This window comes from Argiope bruennichi, chromosome 2, assembly GCF_947563725.1.
Source record: "Argiope bruennichi chromosome 2, qqArgBrue1.1, whole genome shotgun sequence".
NCBI classification, from domain to species: Eukaryota; Metazoa; Arthropoda; class Arachnida; order Araneae; family Araneidae; genus Argiope; species Argiope bruennichi.
This window is the reverse complement of record NC_079152.1, coordinates 61,449,832-61,474,830: the sequence shown is the minus strand read 5'-3', so window position 1 is coordinate 61,474,830 and position 24,999 is coordinate 61,449,832. Positions and strand designations below refer to the sequence as shown.

Here is a 24,999-nt window from a genome sequence, read left to right as displayed (position 1 = left end):
TCAAATCCTAAACAGCCTTTAACGTACAATCGAAAACGTCGTTTACTAAACAGTCACAAAAACTTGCACGGTATCTATCTCAAATACCCAATAAAGTAAACATCCTTAACAAAAGCAAGAAGCTAACAAGCATTTTTTTAAAATCGACATCTTTTAGTTTTATGGAAAATTACAACAGCGTTGCCATACTCGCTAAACTAAAAAAAAAATTGTAACAACGTTGCCATTCACTTAAAATTTTGAATTACAAAAGTAAATAACTTCATCGAATATTTGAGAATATAATACGTAAAAAATTGCAAAATTTTCCCTTTTTTTACTTCATTTAGAATAAAATAAAGAGAAAATTCCATATCATTAGGGATATTCCCTAAACTATTAACAAAGTTAATGCCATTATGCGAATACTGAAGCTGCATTAAAATGTTTTGCAAAGTGATAAAGAAAAATCCCCGAGTACCGCACAAATTTAACTCACATGCATTAAGCCCTCACCTAAACTAAATTATTTCCGCCACAAATGAAACCAACGATTTCGCTGGAAATTATATTAATTACGAAAAATAAAACAACACATTTTGTGGAGCCAATATTATTTCTAGCTAAACAAAATTGTGAGGTAAATTGATTAGTATGACTCCTTAGAGTTCTAAATGCATCATCTTATCAAGGCAGTAATTATGGGCCTTAACGTATCTTGGCAATTGCTGTGGCCCTTAGTGGGTAAGTTCATTTTATTCTTGTATGAAGAGATCTTGTTCCCTTCATTGGATTACCACTGCCGGGAAACTGTAATCTTCAGGTACAAATTTCGCGAGCTTCTTAAAATCGCTGGAATATATATATGAAAATGAGGTTAGTTACTGCTTGGTTGCACAGATTTCTAGATTTTCACATACATAGACCAACTGTTTTTGATCATATTTCTCCTAGTGATGCTGCTTTTGAAGAAACTTTGTTCCTAAGCTATTTAAATAAACTCCGGTTCCAAATACGAGATTAACATAATCATATTTTACATCTCTCTATTATATCTATTTCTATTGATAATCAGATTCTTAATTGATGTCATGGAATAATTAAAATTGTATGTCTAGTCACTTAATATAAATAAGAATGATCATTAAAAGCAAATAAAATTTTCATGCAAATACTATTGGCGAAATATATTTATTATCGCAGCTAAATATTTATGATAAGACATGATTTGAAGAAACAGTCAGTTATTTAACAGTATTTATTTTTCATTTTGTCAAGGGAAAAGTTCCATTTTTTTTTTTCTATTATCAAGATTCTTTATCCAAGTCCATCTGCTATGGTGCAGAAAGCAGGAAAAAGTAAAGCTCAGTGTGAAAAAGTATTCTCAAATTATATAATATTTGAGAGAAATTTGTAAGCTTAGCATTTGGTTCTGTGGAAGAAAATAGTTACCCTCGCAACTCGAAAGTTAAGGCTACAGTAAAGCCAGAGATCGAGTGATTAAGTTATTATATTTTATAACTTATAATTCAAGCTTTTTTTTAATCCTGTTTTCTGTTTTTCTATTCGGTACGCTGCACCATGCTCTCACTTTGGCTTAGACAAAGAAATTTGACAATAGTTAAAAAATGGGTTATTTCCTTCAAAAAATGAAAAATAAATATTGTCTGGCTATTTCTTCATATCATGTTTTACATAAATGGTAAACCCCCCAGGAGGGCACCTCGAAATGTGGATGAGATTCTTCCGGCATGGTGGTTGGATCTCGCCACCCTGGAGGGTACCTGAAAAGGTGAGGGGTCTGGCTCCTCCCATCGATGATGGGGCGTACTTCCTTAGGGAAGGGTTATACCGTAGCTGGTGATGGCCCTTAAGGCTCAACCACAGTTCCCACCAGTGTTTCTGTTGCGGCGGTCCAGTCATTCAGTATTTTTGTCCTTGTGCCTTCGGGCGGATCGGAGAGTCAGTGACATGACTTACATAAATAGTAGAAATTAATATACATGTACATAATATATATTATATGATTCAATGGAATGCCTATTTCTTTGTTTGGTCCGCATCCTTCGTTCTGATTTGAATGAAATTTTATATGATTTTAGCTCCTAGAAGAGTTTAAAAGTTTCTATACCCCTCCTAAAGGATTGTAAAAAGTTTTAACATTTATCTACCATAATTTTGAAAACATATCACTGTATAAAAATTAATTTTTCACCATCTTGAAATTAAAAAACAAAACACATTTCATATGAATGGCATTAGTTCAATTTTCAGTATTAATTTTGTATCCATTTCTTTTCTTTTTGTCTAAACTTTTTCCACTGTTGGAATACATTCTTCTCGTGCGGTTTTGAAAACGTTGAAGAAAAGTTGCTTTCTTCAGGCATTTCTATTTATGCCTTAATTAAGTAGAATGAGTTTCTTTTAATCTGAGTGTGTGCTTTAAATATCGAGTAAAAATTATAATATCGTATATCGTCCTCCACATCTGATAGCGGTTCAAAATTACGAGGTTCGTCCCGAAATAGCTCTAGTGTTGCTTTAAAACGGGACGTTAATATAACTAAACCAAACCAAACCAAACCATGAAAATATAATTAAGATCTATCTATATTTTGTAATAATTTCAATTCTATTTTTCTTAACGATTGATATAAGATATCTGTGTGTGTTCTCACATCAAGTATAAAATTCGGGAAATATTAAGAATTTCATACCTAAGAATCTTTTAATTTTTCTTCTATTAAAAGTGTTAATCTATTGGGTTAAATTTTTATCTCTTAAAAATGTTAATATGACAATATAAAACTTCATGTTTCATCTGAGGCCAGTCGTAATTTGCCAAATACATGAGTGGAAATTATAAGCAATCTTTACATAAATGTGCCAAATTATTACTAAAAATGCTTATCGAAATGTTTAGAGTTGCTATTAATTTCAGCTGAGGTTAAAAAATCCTTTCAAGAGTCTGAATATATAAGCTTATGATGAAACGTATCTGTAATTTTCCTTTTTCTTACGTACGTACAGATAAATGCTAGCAGAACAGCTGGTACAGCTGCTGGTTTTAACTTGATAATATTTATAGGCTGCTTACTATATTTAAGTGTAGGTAATATCCAAGAAATAAAATTGTTAAAAACACTGCATAAGGGGGATTATTGAGCTTAGAGCTGTCAAACTGACACGTTGTTATTTTTCGACTTGTAGTCATACTTGGAAAGGGAGTTTCAAAATTTTGATTAGATTTTTAAATTACAATTAATCGACATTTTAAACTTTCTATCAATAACTTCGGAACATATCATTGTACAAAAAATATTTTATACTAATTAATTATTTTTACTTTAGTAATTTAAAATTTTTTTAAAAAGCTGTATTTTTATTGATATCTACCTTATTCCTTAGAAATATTACTCTAACTTTAATAAAATGTAAAAAAAATATTTTTAAATTATAAAAAATAAAAAATATTTTATTTTTATTTTTTACAAACATTTTTATGTAATTAAGTTGTTTAAATATTTATGATTTGTGACGATAAATTTTTTGTATGTACATAATCATTGCTATTATTAAGGATTAATTTTTTAAAAATATTTTAAAAATAAACAAATGAAACTTAAAATATTGTCATTCAGCGTTGTCTCTTATTAGAACTGCTATCTCTTTTAAATTTATTTTTTAATTTTCTGTCAGACTTAAATTTTACCGGCATTTTAACTTGGAGCTAAAAACCAGAAAAAAAAGAAGAAAAGATTCTTCTTGTAGCGGAAATTCCTCAATGTTTCGAGACTCTTTTAAATAAGTACTTAATTGTGTTGCATTTTCTGTTTAAACTTTCTTCCCTTTTAAATAGATTTTTTTATAATTAAAATTGTAAGATGGCGTTCTTTTTCTTTTATATACAGAAAGGAAGATTTCCGAATTTGTGGATCACTTGATAAATTTTTATATGCAGTGATACAGAAGGAATTATAAATTTAAAAAAAAATTGTGAATTTTTATAATTTTGTTTTCTCAAAAATGATCATGTCATAATTTTTGAACTTTTTATTAATATATAGATTTTTTAAATTCATATTCATTGTTTTTGTTTGATTCATAACATTTCGAGTTTATGGTTAGTACTAGTAATATGAATTACTTTTTTTCAATTATTTTTTAGATCGACATTATGCTCCTTATGATTTAAATAGGCCAGTTTAGGAAACTCTTTTCAATTTATTTTAAGCAATTTTAGGTCAAGAATAAAAGGAAACATTTACCCAACTTTATTTTTAAACTATGTTAATATGACTATTTTCGCAAATTGGAAAATAGTCATATTAAGTTCATATTTTTAAAAAGTATTTATGATATCAACATTACTATCTAATTATTTATAACATTATTATTTGAATATTTAATTTGGGACATCAAACACTTGTTCTCTAATTGACATTACAAAACGTTTTTCTTTTCATTCAAATCATTTCATATATCCCATTTATATCATTGCAATATAAGTACCTATTTCATGACCAAAATGTCTTATAGAATTGATGTTTCTATATCGGTTCAGTTCAGACGATTAATTTTTCTCTATGGATATTAAGATTATAAAATAATGAAAAGTTAATTATTTTTAGCTTAGCTGGAAATAATTATATAAACTAGATTGTATTCCAACTTAAACAATTTCCATGCAATTATTTATTTTTTATCTTTAAAAACATCGTATAATGATAAATAGTCTGAGAAAATGCTATGCCGTGGATGACCTTTAATAAATTCACTGACAAATTGCAAGTTTTACATTCCTATCATTTTGTGTGTGTGTGTGTGTTTGTGTGTGTGTGTGTGTGTTAAATGATAATTCTATTTGTTTTGAATCTTGCTTTGATTTTAGAAAATTTGTTCCTATAATCTGATTGGGTCATATAAATACAATTGTAAATTGTTAACTTAGTAAATCAGAATTCTTTAAATATTTTTCAAATATTGAATTACATGCTTCCATATAATATACTTAATATTTAGGAGCAGATAGAAATTCATGGAAAGCAGTGAATGGTGGCGAAACTATTTGCAATCATTAATGAAGAATAAATTAGGGGAAGGAAAAATGCAGCAGGAGTTAGATCTACTAATCTATATTGTAAACTTCTTACTTTTTTTTTATAATAGTATGATTAATTTTCTCAAGGTTGTTATTTAGAAAAAATTATGAATCTCTGAATGAAGAACAATATCCGTGGTGACTTTTTCATATCGGCATAATATAAATTCTGGAATTCTGACTCGTAAAAAAACCCATTTACTTCTGTTCAGTAAAGGTAGATACATTTGAAGTTTGATAATGCTCTTGAGAAGAGGAAGTGCTGATACAGTCCTCACATACCAGATACCAAGAGCAATAACTTGTTGCTTGTAAAGTATCTCTTCATAAATATCGACATTTCACACCGTTACTCATGTTATATACATCATTCATCATTAATAGCAAATAATGTGCTTTCATTTGCTATTAATGATGAATATTAATTGTATTTCTGGTTAATATGTGTACTGTATTTCTAGTGATTTGAAATATGTTGATTTTGTTGCTGCAAGCCTCCTTCCATGACTTGAGGTTCATCTTATAACAATATTTCTGAACAAGTCTCCATAATCGGAATATAATGCTTATAAAAAAAGTTTCATATCTCGCTTTGTCGGAATAAGTTTAATATATTCAACTTTATTAAATCTGCTTTTAAAAATTAATTCCAAGACTTGGCCATGCAAAATATCATTGAATATTTGCTTTGTTGTATTTCATCAAAGCTTGTACTACCAGTTAGAAATGCACAGGAAGACACCAGAAATGCAAACATTTATGCTGCTAATTTAAATTCATTTAAATATTTTTTTTAAATTTTTATCAATTTTTTTGTTTTTGCTTAAACATATAGTTACTTTTGAAAGTTAAAAATAGCTTGTCTACCCTAGAAGTCAACCCCAGAATTTCAACATTTTATGTTATTAGTTTTCACATATTGTATGACAAACAGACATATGTATAGACATTCAATTTTGTACAGAATACACGCACGGTATTTGATGAGTATTTTATATGTTACTTTATGTTTTATTTAGAATTTTTTTTAATTTTTTTGTTCCATTTTATTCTCTGGAAGGTGAATAATAAAAATAAATTTTAAGTAACAATGGCATATAAATAATTTCAAAATTTTTATATTAATGTTCCTTAAATTGATGGATTTTCAAAGAGCATAAGGTTTTTTTCCCTTTTAAATTTTAAACATAAATAATGTAGCAATTCAGGATTTTCTGTTGAGAGTTGCTATCTCTTCCTTGCTATTCCATGGATTTCTGATAATTTTTGCAGATGTTTAATCCAAACCTCTTTTTTTTTTTAATTCTATATACTTTGTGGCAACTCCGGTTCATATGTGCGCCGTGCACCTGCTCTGTATGCTAATGGAAAATAAAAAGCACTTATCTTCATTTTGTTATTTTCATCAGAAATAATTTTCTTTAATTAATTTTTAATTTTTTAATTAACAATTTTTTTTAATTAACTCTTTTTGTTTAACCTTTTCTGTTTATTAAAGTTACCTTCCGTTATATTTATTAAAATTACATTTTGTTTACAAGAATAATTTGTATTTTTGTAATGCATTGGATACACGATTCCCGTAAACGGTTTCCAGTCTTTGTCTTCATTCTTGAATGCAATATTTACAATGGTATGAGAATGTAAATATATCATCACAAATTTTTGAAAATATTTTTGCACGCAAAAAAATAATAGTAATTAATTATCTTTTCATGCTATATGCATTTTTTTTACTGTTTTTAGTTCATTTTGCATGTTTGTTTTGTATAAATAACATATGGTTTCAAAAGAATTTATTAACTTGGATTGTAAAGCCATGGTGCTTTTTCTGGTATGGTTTCTCATGCGAAGGTATCCTCTACATGATAACTTGGGTTCCTCACGAACATGCAATTAAAGGATAATGCCTAATGCGTATTTTTACTTAACAATAGCAGGTGCATTGGATTTTAAAAGCGAAAGTCGGTATTAAATATTCAGAAGTTTAATAGCGGTGCTGAGATTAGGCCGAGAACTCATTTACAATTTGGAGAAATGTCAAATTGTGCGTTGCGAATGGAAAGTGATGAATTTTTCATGAGATGAAGACTCGAAATGATTAAATTCATTTTCCTTTTCTATCATTATTTTTTCTTCTCTTTCTTTTGTTCTTCGGTATCCCCTTTGAGTTTAAAAAACGTGGAAGGCCTTACTGTCTTTTGAATGCTAAATAAAGGGTGGAATTTTTGTTAATGGACCTTCCTCTAATTAGGACTGTGGTCTGCGATTGAGTCATTTGAATTTCGAATTTATAAGTTTGGAATCATTATAGCAGCATAGCTAATCGTTCTTAAAATTTCAACGTATAATAACGAAGGAGGGAAGAAAAAAGTTATTCTCTTTCCTGTATTCTATTCATTAATATCTTCTACTTTTTTAACTTTTTATTCGTTAGCTTTTTGATCTGGAGAGTTTTTGTTTGCAATCTTTTATAGGATTATATTCTTCACAGACGGGATTATTCTTTTAGCTGTCTTAAAAAAAGATTACACAATTTTTGCAGCGAGAAACATCCGATCTTTTGCATACGAATGGTTACTGCATTTAATTGAAAATCTCAAGTGTTAGAATTATCTCGGCTGAAAAAAATTTTTTGTTTTAAATTTTTGTAAGACTTAATATACTTTAGTTTCGCTAATCCAACTAATTAGAACTAAGAAGAGTTTAAGTAATAATTTTGATCGTATTCGAAATTCGAAAAGAAAATCTATCATTAGTATTATCATATTTAGGGGAATAAGGTGGGATTGGGGCATAGTGCTGCTGCTACTTCAGCTACAAATATATAACCGATTTTCTAATATTATTTATTGACCCAATTTAAATCCGGCTCTTTTCCTAGAAAAATTCGCTGTTTACAATTTCCCTCGTTTCCCTACGTTCAGTTTACAATTTCCCTGTATGATTAAAGATAATTTTCATGCTGACTATATGAGTCACATGATAGTAACGTGATATGTTATCATTCAGTTGAGGATTTAAGACTGTTGAAAATGGTATGGACATTTATAGTAAATGGTCAAATTTCCGTTGTTCGAAAAAGATGTAAAAGTATAATTTTTATTATTTTGAATTTCATTTATTCGAAGGAAAAAAACGAACTCAACTCTGTATGTCTTATTTTTTTATTTATTATTTTTTTTTGAAAAGTATAATTGTTAGAATGATATTATTTTAAAATTAAAATGTCTTCTTTTGAATGCTTAGCAATAGATAAAGTTTTCATCGAACGCTTTTATAATTAGAGCTGTAGCTGGCTTTTGAAAAATTGTTGAGCTTATATGTTTAGAAGCAACGCATATGAAAATATATCCTTTTTCACCGGTAAAAAAACTTTTTTTTTGTACATTTTTGCTTATAATCTGAAATTTAAAAAAATATTGTTCTCTGTACGACAAGATCCGGTATTATCTTACGTAAATGTACTTTTTGGTATTTCAATATTCCTCTTTACTATGAATCTGAAAGTAATCTTTGTCGGCCTAAACTAATAAAACTAAATAGTGGATACTTTTAACTAAATAGTGGATACCTTTAACTAAATAGTGGAGGAACTGTTGATATGGTTGCTTTACTGTTAGCTTGGGCACTGATACCATGATCTATTGTATACTGATACCATGATCCATGATCCCGTTGACTTTCTATTGGTTGAAGAAAATCGCTGATTCACTTCAAAAAATAAGTTGGCTGATTCAGCGAGTTCTGTGAACATTCTAAACATACCAGTGTTTAGAAAGTATGTGAAAATATAATTGTATTTTTTTCAATAGTCTGATATGAATTTACTTAAACTATACCGTATACTTAATGTTTTTCTTAGTAACAACGAATAATAAATGGCTAAGCTGAAACAAGAAATATTCATTGTTACGGTTTTTAAATGTTATCGCATTAATGGTTTACTAAGTATTCCTGTATTCATTTAAACCTGAAATTTGAAAGAAAGTTCAGATTAAAATTACTTGCAAATTTTAATTAGGATGGAATTAATAAAGATATGAGATTTCTTACTAATAATACATTTATAACGAATCTGTCTTGTTAGCATATTCTTCCTCTACTACTTATACTTTAATGGAAGTTTAGAGGGAGTTTTATTTTTTTGTTAAATTATTTTTATTGTGCCATATTGTTTTATTTTAGCATAGTCTTTTTATTAATAAAAAGATTGCATTTTATGATAAATTCATTTTATTATAGCTAATGAGTTAATGAATAATAAATTAGTTGAAACTCAATGAAAAAAAAAGTTTTCTCCAAGATTTTCTTCTAATCTTCAGGCCGAACAATGCAAGAACCTCTAATGATACTTAATCAGTTCAATTTAATTATCAGAAAAAGCAAAAGCAAAAATGCCTCGATAAGTTTTATTATTTTGGCGCGGTAAAAATTTTATTAGTCCTACAACATCTTACGTGAGCTCGGCGCGAATTAAAAAAGCAATTTCACACAAAACAACTCTTAATCACTGTTCTCATTACAATTGAGGCTGTTTTTAAATGACATCAAATAAATAATAATTTTCGTTTTCGGATATATTGTATAGTAAATGACAGTCATTAGTTCTCAGAAGAGAAGGGAAAAAAATGACTACCTACATTTAAAGACACCTCCCTCTTTAACGGCTATTCGATCGATATGTACATGCGGTCAGCTAATGGTCGTCGGACATTTTTCAGACGTACACATACAGGATAAAAAATGCAATAAAGCACCACACCATGTATCAAAAGTTTCTTAAAAATTTCCCACCATCTCCCTCACCCCTCTCCGTTATTCGAAACTTCTAGAACCCGTGACAAATATTGACATACGAACACTAATTATGCTCAGTTTTAGAAAGGATTTTTTTTTTTTACTTTGTCCCTCCAGTTCTATCCTGTAGTATATTTCTATGTGTACATATATATATCGCGCTGGCATTTTTGCTGGTGCTTCGTTCGCTGACAGTAATGAATTATTGATTTAATGTTAATTATGGTCATTACTTTGCGTCTTTAAAAAGTGTTCTTATTCTTTTCTTTTTCTTCTGCTTCTTCTTCTTCTTCTATGACAAAATCAATTTTAAGTTTTAAATGAGTAAAAAAATCGATACGTTTATAATGAACCATGTTTCCGTTCGAGTGCTCACATGATAAAGAGAAAAACAGTCTTAATGAAAGCGACCTCCATTAGTGGTGTACGCTGGATAAACATAAGATCGGAGAGAAAAAGGACGGCACAGGGGGTGGAAGGGGGTCTTCCTGGACAAATAATGTTGAGGGGTTTTTTATCCATCCTCCCCCCTTTAAACTTTACCTCTCCTCCTGCGCTTCCATTTCTTCTATCTCTCTAATTTACACGGATACTTTTCTAAAACAGGAAGTACGACAAACTGCTGCCATTAATTTTCACTGAACTTATGAGAGGAATAAAAAAAAAATATTTATATGCATGCGTGTGTGCGTAAAGGTAGTTAGGAAAATGACGATAAAAATTAAATGAGCAAAAAAAAAATTTTTTTTTTAAAGTGCACTGAGAATGATGTATGGTAAAATACACTGATCAGTTATCAGCAGCGTGATGAAGGTTTGCCATTCCGTCAGTTGTTTTTTTATGTTGTTATTGCTAACATTATTATTTTTTGTTCGTTTTTAATACCTGCTTGTTTTGAGAAAAAAAAATTACTTTTTTTAATGACGCATTTGTTGACTTGATTGAGCTATTAGTTAAAAATTGTCATTTGTATGCTGTAAATAAAAAAAAATTGACATAAAGTTGATACCACCTTTTTTTTTTTCTTCTTTTTTTTTTTACTCTTATTGGTTTTGTGGAATTTGGACTTTTAAACGCTGTGGGGTTTTATTATTTTTATCTGTAAATAAATAAGATTTTTAGGGAGTCATATCGTTTATTATTTTCATCGTGTTGTGGATTTTTTCTATGTTTTTCATTTATGTAAGAATGCTCTGATGAAGTTATTATAAGCATTAGGAAAAAAATTTTTCATAGATTGGAAATGTGAATTATTGAAATAGTTCTTTACTTTTTTTTATTTAAAGCAGAAAAAACTTTAGAAGTTTCTTTTTAAATTTATCTCCAGACCAATTATTTTGTATATTTTTATTTTAGAAATGCAGGTATTCTTAATGAATTCACTGTGGTATTAGTTTAATATTAAATTGTAGATTTCTATTACCATTTGATGTAAGATGCTCTTGAATTAATTTCTTTGATAAACATTTCGTTTGATGATTATTACGGACGGTGGTCATGCAACAAGTATATTATTTGTATCTATACTACGCCAATGTAATCGCATTTCACCTGTGATTACTCTACATTATGTGAATTAAGTCTACTATCTCAAGAAAGGAAGCCTACTCTCCAAATGTATTGTGCCTCTTGGAAAAGGAAAGCCCGTCAGATTCAGTGATGTCTTGAAGGTTCACACAGCTCGTCAAACATTTAATTTCAGTGAAAACGCAGATTGTGATCTTCGGATTTAAAAACTTAATTCTCTCATCAGGCCATGGTGGTTTTAAGTTATTTTCTGTTCTTTGTTTATAAATTTGTTTAACCATCTAAATAAATTACGTATCATATTCAGACTCGGATGATAAAATAGGCAAAGTAGAAATCTACTTTCTTAGGGAGGAGGGCAAAGTTTTCAAGATATTTTCAACATATTCAAAGAATAAAATTCCGATTATGTGAAAAAAATTCATTTTTAGTTAACCCTTTTAATACGTTTTTTCTTTTCCAAAATTAAGATAATTTAGGGCACTAACGGATCAAATAAAATATAAATAGCTATATTCTTCTAAAAAAAAAATTAACTATAGGTGCAATTTTTGAGGTGGGTCATATGTATCCCAATGGTCTTTGTAAATGGGACATTGGGTTTGAGGTGACTATATAAACGGAAAAGTTGAGTCTGTAGTTTTTATAATATTTTAAAACAATTTTACTGCAAGAAAACTCTTACATATCCAACATTATTCATGACATTTCTATGTATGATACATTGCAAAACAGTTTTTGCAGTGTGAAGCTTTACTCATGGCACATGCAGTTTTCGTTCGGGTTTCTTTATTACTACTTTATATCTAAGATATAGTTAAAAATTACACTAACATATGAATGTAATCACTGAAAACCACTGGGGCATGCACTTCAATAAATTCCCCCACTTACTTATCTTTTGAATGATTTTAAAATATCTGCGAGACATATATGTCCCGGTGGAGCTAAAAGGTTTAAACTCTTTTATATCAAATTACTTTAAATTTTGCATTGTTTTAAGAGATATGTTAAAACAAAATATTTAGGAAATGTCCCTCAATTTAATATTTTATTGATTCAGTTTTTCAAAATCTGTTTTTTAAACTACTTATATAGAAATTAAAATATTTAAATATATAGCTGACTTCGGAAGTTGGGAAGATTAAAATTAACCCGGAATCTTTCATTGTCTAACGGTCTCCAGAGACCTTAATTAGACTGAAATGACAATGTTTAATCGCAATTGAAACATTGTCATTTCAGTCAAAATAAAAATATAAAGTAAGTTCGACATACCCAAGAGTGTTCAAATGACTTTTATGATTTAAATTAATTGCTACATCGACTTAGAAATCGAATTGAATTGTAATATATTGTAAATTGTGTCACTCAATGCACGAGCTAAATTCGTCACTTTATACGAACAGGTTAAAGTATGAGACCTTTCTTTTTCTTTAAGGTATGTAGAGACATTGATATAAGAAGCGCACGTATATACATTGTAGTTATAATTAAACTTCCCCTATAAACAGCATCATGCAACGCAAACGGTTGAACGGATTGCAACGAATTTTGGTACATATATTTAATACAAGATGCGCTCACGAAATTTAAAAAAAAAAAAAAAAAGAAAAAAGAAAAAAAAATCAGTTCCAAAATGTCCACCAGAGGGCGCTTTTCCCGGAAAAGCATTAATTTTAACACAATAAACGACCAAAACGGAATACAGAAACAATATTAACAATCCAGAACAAGAATTATGAGTAATAAAATGTAAAATCGGGAAAAGCTGTCAGTTCTTGGAAAAAAACATCAAAATTTGCATGTTTGCCAAGAAGAGGAAGCTTTATGAAAACAAGTTAGGGTAAGAAACGTTTGCAGTTGTTGCCATGTTTTATGTCGATATTTCCGGCTGTAATGATGATATTATCTTGTATTGCGTTGAATGACTTAAAGAATTCCATAACGCTTCATGTGAGAAGCATCGCAACTTATCAGTTACGATCTGCTGTTGAACACACTGTCCATCGACTTGAAATTTTGCAGGTGAATGAAGACGTTCACATGAAGCACCTTTTCCTACATCATCCAGGACACGATTAACAACTGTTCCTCTTGTGCAATGTCGTCTTAATCTGTTCTTGTTTATGCAAACGGAACTGTTTTTTTTTTTGAAATAGCGTACTGTTATTTTTTTTATTTTTTCCTTATCTATACTTAATATGGTTCGATAATAATGTGATCAGAAACAAGTCAATAAATGTTAATATCGTTTCTGTATTCCGTTTTCGTCTATTATTGTGTTAAAATTAATGTTTTTCCGGAAAAAGTGTCCTCTGGTGGACATTTTGGAACTAAAAATTTTTTTTCGAAATTCCGTGAGCACATCTCGTGTACAGTCTATATGCCAAATTTCGTTGCAATCCGTTCACCCGCTTGTGTTTTATGATGCTGTTTATGGAGGAAATTTAATTATAACCGTCCTGTTTATTATATTATGTAACGATATTTTTAAATCTAATTTAAACCTTAGTTAATATCCTAATTTTTAATAAGTTGGGAGGTCTTTTAATAAGGTTTTAATTTAACCCATATTAACTTCATTCTAAAATGTTCTCTTATTTCCTGATATAATTTCACTTTTTATTTAATTACTTTTAACACGCGCTCTACAAAACTGATGAATTCAGCAGGTTCCCATGCTCTGATAATAAGGATAAAAATCCCTAATGCTTACCAAATTCTTTTAAAGATCCTTAAAATTCCCTTGCCTGAATCCATTCCTTATCAAAATCTCATAGTAAAACCAACAAAGGGAAAAATTTTCGGTCTTTTTTGCTCTTCTGCTTGTGTCGCAATGTAGATTGACGCATATTTTATGATCGTTTCTTGTACAAATTATGCCCCCCGGGATGAAATAAATCAAAATTTTAAAATTTCAAAAATTTCATCTATTTGGTCACGCGACTGCTAAAACATGTTAATAATATGATGTTACAGTAAATGTTATTTATCCCGTGATTATTCTTAATCACCATTAAACTAATGGTGATTAATGAGTAATCACCACTAATGATTATGAATAATCACTTGCAATTATACATAATCGCAAGTTTATTACATTTACCATAACATTTATATATAATATAAAAACTAAATGTATGGGAAATTTTAAAGTATCTAACAACAAAACAAATATAAAAACAGCTTTCAGCTGTCTCACTGCCTTGAGATCAGTATTCATTCAGTAAAGCGTGAAAAATTCATATTGATGGAGTTAAGATATTTGCTTATATTTTAAGAAGTGGCAGTAAATTAGTTTTCTGACAAATTTTGTTGTTATTATTCATCGAACTTTTATTGTTGGAGTAACAAATATGCTCAGCTTCTTTTAAAATTCTTGTCGAAAATGAGTTTTTTTGTACATCGACACAAAATGCAAACTTACATTTGAATGAATTGCATTTCGTTCAAGTGGTAGTTTGTCTGCTGCATAAATTGACAAAGAAGCAAATGAATATATTAATATTTAATGTATTATTGATACAGATGGCTCGGAGCATTTCTTTCCTTTAAATTACTATCCTATTACGAAATCGAGTCTCGACTAACAAAGTAAAAAACTTATGATTATTCACGGAAAATCCGTACTTGAGATGAATTTTGAAATCAAATATTGTACTTTTTCCGTTTTATATTTTCATGCTTAACACATGTCGCATTTTCGAGTTTTCATTACTCTTTAATAAGGGCAGACTGAAAATTTGTAAGACTTCGCGTTTTTCTTTTATGAATTCTATAAATTAGCTAGAAAAAGTACGTCATCTCTATACTTTATGTACTATAATGTGTGAAATGTGTCTGTTATGTTTGCGTATTCGTTGAGAGATTTTTTCGTTATTTAACAAAAATTAATATAGATTAAACTAATGATGATGATGTCGTGTCCGCGTTACCACGGAAAGGGGGTGCAGTAGCTTCTGAGGGTAAAGACCCCTGAGCACCCGAGGGCAGAAGTCTGACTTCTAGCTCATATGAAGATGATACACACACTTTCGCTTGCACAACCCCTTTTTACAGGGGAGCACATTCACACACCTCACAGATAGAAGACAGAACAACCATTCCCGAATCGGAACTCGAACCTAGAACGCCTAGATCACGGGGAAGACGCGCTACCCCTAGGCCAGGACATCGGCAGATTAAACTAATGGAAAAAATAATATGCTCTTTCATCTTTTCCATTTAAGTAATATACTGCTTACATTGTTGCACTTTGCACTTCCACGTATTGCACTTCCCTACAAGAAGGGATGGCGCATTGTTTAAAGTTGGCCATTTTGTGACTAACTGCAATACCTTGTGTTACTTTCATAAAGACCCAAACTTTATAGCATGGTGGAGGAGGGGTTAATTCATTTATGGTTACAGATTGAATCCAATCCCTCTACGAGGATGAACTGTATAACGAGTATTTGTCTTATAAGTACGTACATTCTCGTGAACCCGAGTACACGTTCACGATACTTAAATTTACCTTCTGAAAATTGGATAATTATTAGTTGTCAAGACAGGACTTTTTAGGTTATGGATAACAATATGAATAAACTTTTCTGCAATAGAAAGAAAATCTAAATTAATGTGTATATCTTTATAAAGAATGCAAAAATACAGAGTTCGAAAGATAATGTTCCATTGCCCCAAAACAAGTTGGTTCTCTATGGAATAAAACTTATAAAAACTTAATGAAAACATCAAGATAAAAAAGTCCTTTCATATTAAAAAATATATATATATTGCATTCAGAATTTTCATATTGATTTTAAAGGCTGCTGCAAACAGCCTTAAATTTGAAATTTCTGGTTTTTTTGAGGAAGCTCATAAATTAATTAATTTGTAGAAAATCCAATAACAGAAAAAGCTATATTTTTGGCCACAGAAAAAAGCAATTTTTTACTATCATATCAGTTTTTTTCTAAATGAATTTTATGTTTTCCCTAAATTTTTATATAAATTTTTATATAAAATTTTATATAAAATATATAAAAAAAATTATATAAAATTTTTATATTTTTTTAATAACAAATTTTATATTTTCTATATCGATATGCTTTGTTTTGAGAAAAACATTGCTTTAAATAAAAAAAATAAAAAAAATGATGGTCTCAAAAATTGTCTCTTCATTGAAGCGATATCAAATTAATTTTTTTTAATTTATTTTAAATCCTGTAATTTTTAAAACTTTGTATACACATAATTTTTGAATTTTATATCTGAAATGAGTATTAAAATTAAATAAGCTTAATCTTTGAATTTAACTAAAAAGAATGTTATATTTATTTAGTAACAAATTTATGGAAAAAGTTATTAATTAATACTCTGGAAGAGTAATTGTACTTAATAATATATGAAGAGATTATACGAACTGAGCATCGTTTTTAACATTATTAAATGAGAAAAAAATTTCTAAACATTCTTTATATTTAATTTCCTTCAATATAATTATCTATGCAAAAGATTCTTCACTTCTCCACAAAATGTATAGATTATATTAAGAATAATTTAATAATAATAATGTAAGATTATTATTATGAAACTAAATCTGCCTTTCCTTATAGCTTCTTAACATATCAATTAATATCTTAATTAATCTTCTCTGAGTAAATTTAATTAAACATTTTTTAACTAAATGGCACGTTTCCATTATGCATTTCAAAAAATACCAAAATCGATTTTAACTGCTGAATCCATTTCATTTTTCTTGCATTTTTGAATAATTAATTGTTTTAGTTTTGTTCAGAAAATATCTATACCAAAATTAAATTTACACTACTTGTAAACATTGCAATTTCGATTAACAGTTTGGGGGGGGGGGGTTCCTGTATTATTTAATAATAACTGAAATGGTATTTTAATCTGAAAGGAATAGAAAATAATATCCCAATCTTTTTGAAAATTTTATTATCAAAGCTCACATTATGTATTTTCTTCTCCTTTAAAAAGCCTCTTCTTTTTTTTTTAGCATAAAATTGTCATTGTTCCTCATTTGTTTCAAAGCAGCTTTTGTTCTTCCAATTAACGCAAAACTGGTTGTGAAAAAAAAACTGATTTTGTGAAACAATGATCGTATTATGTTATCCCACTTTATTAAGATTCACATTTTATTAATAAATCGACATTTAAAGTCAACGGGAAAATACTTAATTATAAAATTACCACATATTCAAAATCAAATATGCATTGGCAGAAAATGCAAAAGCAAAACACTCGACTTAGACAGAGAGAGAATTACCATTCCTCTTATTAATTAATATTCATTCTAGCCGACATAGAATTATTAAAGCATTAAAAAAAGCAATTAAAACCAGCTTCCTGAAGTTAAAAATTAAAATAGACTGCAAGTGAGAAAATTTCCCTCGGTATTTTGAAAGAAATCCTGCTCAGTTTGATATTTCAACATCGTCGTTGGTTTTTAGGAAAAAAACAAACAAAGATATCACCATCTATTGTTATCTAAAACCAGCTACCACAAATAAAATGAAATGATTTGCATAAATCTAAACTTGATTAGTTCGTTTATGAGCTTTAGTTTTTTTTAGTTGCCGTTATTAACATTTTGCAACCGATGACAAACTCATTCACAAACAGTCTTATAGCTGAGTGCATTTGTCTGGTTGGTTCAGGTTTTTTTTTAATACAAATTTAGTGGAAACTCTTAATTAACTTACCATGTTATTAATTAAGTATTTTTGAATTTTTAAGCAAGATGTGTTTACAACGCCTTTGGGTCATTAACTATTAATTACTAACTTTAACCGCATAAGCGAACCGAATAATTTCAGTCCTGTATTAGCCATCCGTAATTTGGTTCTGAACAAAATACGATTCTTCGATCGACATCGGAGGCATGATGAAGAATTTTTTTAAAAAAATAATAATTTGGTCTAATTCTTAACATCTCAAAGAGGGCTTCAGCAGTGCTCAATCAAGTCTTAAAGAGTTTTTTTTTCTTCCTTCACACTTCACGATTCTTCTTCGATGTGGAATATTTTTACGGTTTGGCAAATTTGCCTAATCAGTTGTTGATACGAAACGAGGCTATTATGAGTAAAATTCTTTATATCTTAATTAAAACTTGATTCCTGTTTTATGGAAATCTGCTCTTGGACAGAAAAAAATATTAAGGTGGCAGATCTCAATTTTCGTAGTCTTCTTTTAGTTCTGTGTTGATATTAACAGGTGTCTTTTGTATAATTTCTAAGACTAAGCTTAATTCTTTTGAGATGTTTCTTGGCACGTAAATTAAGGTTCAGCACTTAGTATTATTAGAAGCTCTGGCAGAGAGAAATTCATTTAATTTTAAGCAGTTATTATCCAGAATGCGAATCTTCAAGCATCGATTAGACTTATTCAGTTAATAAATTGTTTTATCATCTTTGATTTGTTCATTTTTTCTAAATTTTTCTTACCTTAAATTAATTTTTAATAGTATTACTTCAAAGCAAACTCATTTTAATATAAGGTTAAGAAGCTTTGCTATAAAACATTCTAGAGCTTTTAGTGTTTTAAAGATTAAATGGATTTCTGCGCGTTAAAATGAGACGCTTCTGGTCGACCCAAATCGACCAGCTTCTCATTATAGGATTAATACTTGTTTCATTATTGTAATAAACTTATAGAAAATATCCTTCAAATATTCATGCTCCAAATTTCTCAAGGTTTATTATTATAAAAATGCAATCGATAAAATACTTGAGTGATTTTTAAGATAATATATTTTAATCTAAGAGACCATAGTCTTTGAAATGCCAGCAAATTAATTTGTTGGATGGGAGAAAAAAAAAGAAGAAATTTCTAAAAGAATGAAAGAATATCACAAATAAATCTGGTCGAAGAATAAATGCTATGAGAAATTAAATATTAATACAAGTGTATTATTTTTTTTCCCAAAATTTGTAACAGTAACAACTCTAGAGTTTATTTTTTGTTTTATATCAAAATTTCAAAAAAATTTTAAGATAGATTTATTATATATCCTAAAGGTTAATATTCACGTAAATGAAAGAAATACGTTTTTTCCCTACGAAAATTCAGTTTAATATTTCAATCTAATCCGTTATCAGTAATCCTAATAAATTTTTCTTATTTTGCCTTACAGATTATATAAAAGATATTTTGACAATCATTTTATTATTTAAACATTTAGGAAAAATGAACATTTATTTAAATGAAAATTTTTATACTCTTTTATTTAGCTTGATTTATTCCATTTTTGATAAATGGAATTTTGTAATCGATTTTTTTTTATTTGCTTCCAAATGTACTAAAGTTTTGAAAATTGAAATAAGTTACTTGAGTGGTTTTGATAACTATGCATTATTTTTAATATTTTGAATTCTTAACTGGATAATAAACATTTTCAAACGTTAATCTTAAACATATAATCAAGAAACGACATCATGAAAGCGAATATAATTTTAAATCGAGTCATTATAGCTGAAATATTATGCATTTGGATTAACTATAAGGCTCTGAAATAATTTAAGAAATGAATAGATTATCAAACGTGATGTCAAATTTTTATAATGTTTGTTAAGACTAGATACAAACAGGCACATTAGACTAGCAATATTAAAAGACAGGTTTTGTCACTGTATTTATTAGGAAAGTTTAATTTTTTGCTTTCAAATGGTGTACCACGCACTCGAATGTATTCTAAGTAAAATCATGCGAACTTTAAATTCCATAACATTATCCTAACCATTTTTTTTTTCATGCTTTCAAATTTGCTTATTGATCTATGCTTTATTTTTAGTGTGTTGATTACTTATGACAAGTCACTCGTTCTGGAAAGTTTTGTGTTTAGATTTTATTTTTAAAAAATTATATATTTTTATCATTTATATAAATTACTTTCAAATTAAATTTTTTGACATGCAATTCACTGAAACGAACATTTTTAGGTCACAATTAATATAAAAGTGTTATTAATAATGATAAAATATGAGAAACAGGAACTGTGTTGCTCCTGTTTCTCATATTTTTCCCCTTAAAATTTACTTGTATATAGATTAAAAAATAACTATTAAAATAATATAAAGTTTTGAGTGCTGTGAAAAGAAGGACAACGCAATTTGTATTGCAATGCTAGATTAATAATAAAGGCTTAATCCTGCTCTTTCATTTTCTCAGATAAAAATTTGTAATTAATAAAATCGGGGAACAAAATCTCTATGAAAATGTATTTTATCATAAAAATCCTAGAGAACTGCAACGAATTTATGTTTTAATTATCTATATATAGGTTATAATTGAAGAATATGCGCCTTTTTCATCTTTGCTAATGCGCTTTATTAACATTTCAACTTTGATGCATATGCCATATTTTATTAACAAAGCATTTTCATAAGCAAATGATATTTAATTAAGTTTTGTTTTTGATCTAGAAACGTTCCATTGAAGAACTGAAAACTCTTTGTGCAGCTGAAATCCAAAAGATTTCTCCAGAAGAAATTCTGCAGATAATATCAGGTAAATTATTTCACATTACAGAAGTCTTAATGTACTTAATTAGTATCATAATACATTTATGCATAATGCAAAGAACATTTTCTTATTCTTTCGGTTTTTCACTATCTTAACATAAGCTAAATAAGTTATGGTTTTCCGAAAAGATGAAATGAATCCGGGATTGATTATTCATGATTCTTATTATGATATCATAAATTAGATTTCATTATACATAAAGAACGCAAGGAATTCTATAATTTGTATACTAATTTTAATATCTAAAAAAGTTTTAATAGTAACGCAAATCATTCCAAAATGGTGCATTTTTAATTTTAGAAGAATAATCTGTGCTATTTCATTGGTTCACTACTTACATTTATCTTTGAAGTTATTGCACAAGTAAAGCAAAGATATATTGGTGAAATAAGATTTTTAGAAAATTATACCTTGATTTTCACATCGAATACAAGGGACTGGTATTAAAATCTCTCTTTTGCGAATTCGAAAGCTGATTTCTCCCAGTGTTCTAAATATATTATGATTTAGAAATCAGGGTGTTTCTTTATGAAACACGTTCCTTGTCTCCTTCTTATTATTTCATTACAATTTATAATTCAAAATCCATCTCTTCATGATCAAATCTCTCTCTCAAAATCCATCTCCATATAAAAACGGGACATTGATTTAACTCAACTAAATTAAACTAGATGAATTTACAAATTGTATCTGTAATTATTAAATGGAAATATACTTATATTGTAAAAGTATATTTACTATATATCTGTTGTGGAAGTGAATCAACGTCATATTATTATAGATGATTGAATTTCAAGAAGATGGTGCACATAAACTTTTGACGAATGTGTCACTGTAAATCAATACGAGCTTTAATTTTATAAGAATGCTCCATAAAATCAAACTTTCGCTTACATTTAAATACATTTATATCGTATTTAATATTATAGAGCAATGCATCTTTCTTGAACTGCCTGTGGCTTACTAATATTAATCTTTGAACTATATATGCTTTTTTTTACATTCTAACTGTCTTATTTGCCCAGCTCATAAATATTTCACTTTTTAAACTTGTGAAGGAAGTCTTCGAACGTTAATAACATTCTAAAAATGAAAACCAAAAAATGAAACAAGCAAAGCAAAATAAAACAGTTATACAAATAATTTTTCATTCTGAAGATACTCGTATTTTAAGCGATACTATGCAATATCGAGTTTTACGTGATCTCTTTGAGCTTTTGTTGAGCTTTTTTATTTTAATAAATAATTTGAGTTTAAATAATAAACGCATGAGCATTATTAATCTGAAATCCATAGTTTGAATTTTGTAGTAATATTAATACAAAAATTAAATGTTGAAAAATGTTGATTATTCTATGACATTCAGACATATTAGCATATAAAAATGCATAAAAAATATCTACACAAAATGCTTATACAGAAAACAAAAAAGGTTGCATTGTCTTTTTAACTTATGCATTCTAATTTTTAAATCTATAAATCAATTTTTGTTGTTTATAGAAAGTAATTTTTACTTTTATGTGTCAGAAATACAAAAAATAAATATCTTAAGGTGTTTTAAGGCTTAGCAGTGTCAGTAAAGACCAGACACTTTAGTAATACATAATTACTAAAGCGTCTGGTCTTCATGTATCAGTAAAATTTCAAATATAACATTTTGTAATGTTTATAATTAAAAAAAAATTAAACTATATAGGAATTGATTGCAATTTATTGACTGTTGTTAAATATTTGTTACACATTAGTTCTGTTCTTTAGGTAAACTTCCACCTTCAGATGAAAAGGTGAAACCTACAACCAGTGAAGTCGGTGAAGTATCTACAGAGAAAGGTAAGCGTTAGGGTTTTATTTATTTATTTTCCACAGTTTTTGTAAAAAAATAATTTTAAATATTAAATCAGTGGTTGCTTTGAAAGTTTTTGATATAAAATTTTCTTTTTTGGAAATATTTTCTTTCAACTCATATTTTTGTCATATTCCAATACTTCAATTTCACCAGAAAAGAAGTGAACTTGATGTCGAAGAATCGGAGAATCATGAATGTGAATCTGGGTCAAATGAAAGATCCATTGTGCACGTGGAACTGATAGATAAAATACTATATTCTCACGTCGTTGTAATGTGAAAGTCTGAACAGTAAGGTCATATTTCTTTATTCGATTATAGATCACATTGCAAACTTCACTAACAATTCTGATTCAAAAAAAAAAAAAAAAGAATTAAAGAAAACCAGTGGGTAGAATTAAATAATCTCCGAAACACTGTAACTTAAATTTATTGTTAATCCTTAGATGAAATACTTCTTATTCTCCTATATTGCTATTAATGCTAAAGAAAACATGAGGTAGATCTGACTTCGATATCGAATGACCTTCAAACTTATCTATAACATAACCTGATCTATTATTGGTTGATGGCTCTATTGTAGCAAGGGTATAAACGCACAATGGTAAGAATACCTGAGGCAAAGTACATTCTTTCCAATTCTCTTGCCGTATTTAATGTTAAAAACGGGATACATTAATATTTTGACCCTTCGAGTTTATAATCAGAGCATCTGACACCCCCTCCCTCCATTTTCCGGTTACTACTCAGTGGCAAGTTGGCTGTAACCTTGATTTTGTCGCTTATTCACCGAACCCTAGGTAATAAAATAAACTAACCTTGCGAAAATGTATTTAAAATGCTCTTATGTTTGTGGAGTTTCGATAATTAAGGAGGAAAATGCTGTTTCGAGTATGATTTTTGTCATTTGACTTTGTTTTTTTATACTATCATGTAAGTCCAGATATGCCTGTTACTGCAATAAATCAAGTCAATGCTAAGTATGCGTTTCATAAAACATTTTTACTCAATCTTTTTGTACAAATTGAATTTTTGTATTTAGATTTTCTTAAACTTTTGCTGTTTTACTATTGAAATCCTTAGACACTACGTCCTTTTAGCAAATGGTTGTTTATTGGAAAAGATCGACTTAGTGATTGCTTTAAGTTTGATTACTTTCAATCAACATTACGGTTGCTCACGAATTTTGTAACGTTATGAAGATCCTATAAGGAGCGTGTCCTATTATAAACGAATGCGGTTTGCTCCTAAAAGAGGTGGACCAAGTGGGCCCCGAGCAACAAAAAGACAACCCTAAGAATATTTTTAATTGAGGTTACAAACACACACTCGTAACAACTTCAAACTGAAGTGTTCGGCATCAGTAAAGGGTTGATGTATTTTATTTCCTTTTTCCCTAGAAACGCTTCGCCTCCCTCCCTACCACCCTCTTGCTGGCATCCACCCTCTCCCACAACCACCTTGCACCCCACCCGTACCCCGCGATAAAACTATGTGTGCGCGCGGGCTTTTAGCCTTGAGAGAAACAGAGAGGAGAAGAGAGAAGCAAGCATCCGATAATTTAATCAAATTAAACGAAATTAAATTAAATCAAATTAAATTAAATTAAATTATGGGAGTCTTTTCCTCCCCACCTCCCTTTCCGGACTCTTCCTTCTTCTACCCTCTCTGAAGCGTGCCTGATCTGATAATGAGATTAGCAAGGTTTCAAGAAATATATGAAGCAAATTAGCGTGCATGTAATGTGCTTAAATGAAGAAGGGGGTCTAAGGAAAAGTTGTAGTTGTATTTAAAAGCATTAAAAGTTTCGGAGTCTGCCACCCCAGCCTTTCCCCCTCCGCAGAAAAGAACGGGGGAGCAAAATTATTGATTTCTGCCTTTCTCAACTGTCTCGCCCCCTCTTTATTCCCCAAGCTGGTGTGCTGCAAGGTGGGGAGCGGACGGAGCACCCTCCCCCAGCTTCTTCCTCCAAGTTCTTCGCTATCTTTTCTCTCTTGCCAAGCGAAAGGCAGCAAGCGCTCCGAGGGGTATAAGGAATATATATACGGCCGAGGAGAGAGAAAACAATGCCAAGCGACATAATGCTGTAAAGTAATAAGTATTTGCCGTGGAATTTAATTTTACCAATTTTACTGCCATATATCCTCGGCAAAATTAAATTCTCGGCAAATATGTAGCCTATTCCCGAGCGTAATTACTTAACAGCAATGGAAAATGCA

The 24,999-nt window shown here is 29.2% G+C and overlaps 1 protein-coding gene across 3 annotated transcripts in view; it reads left to right on the top strand.

Annotated features, from left to right (window-relative positions):
* LOC129954722 (caspase activity and apoptosis inhibitor 1-like) overlaps positions 1-24,999 on the top strand; it is a 418,487-nt gene that overhangs the window by 317,704 nt on the left and 75,784 nt on the right. For all 3 annotated transcript variants that reach the window (XM_056068165.1, XM_056068166.1, XM_056068167.1), the window contains 2 exons: positions 20,836-20,920; positions 22,694-22,765. In XM_056068165.1, coding sequence (XP_055924140.1) covers positions 20,836-20,920; positions 22,694-22,765 — 157 coding nt within the window. The remainder of the gene's footprint in view (positions 1-20,835; positions 20,921-22,693; positions 22,766-24,999) is intronic.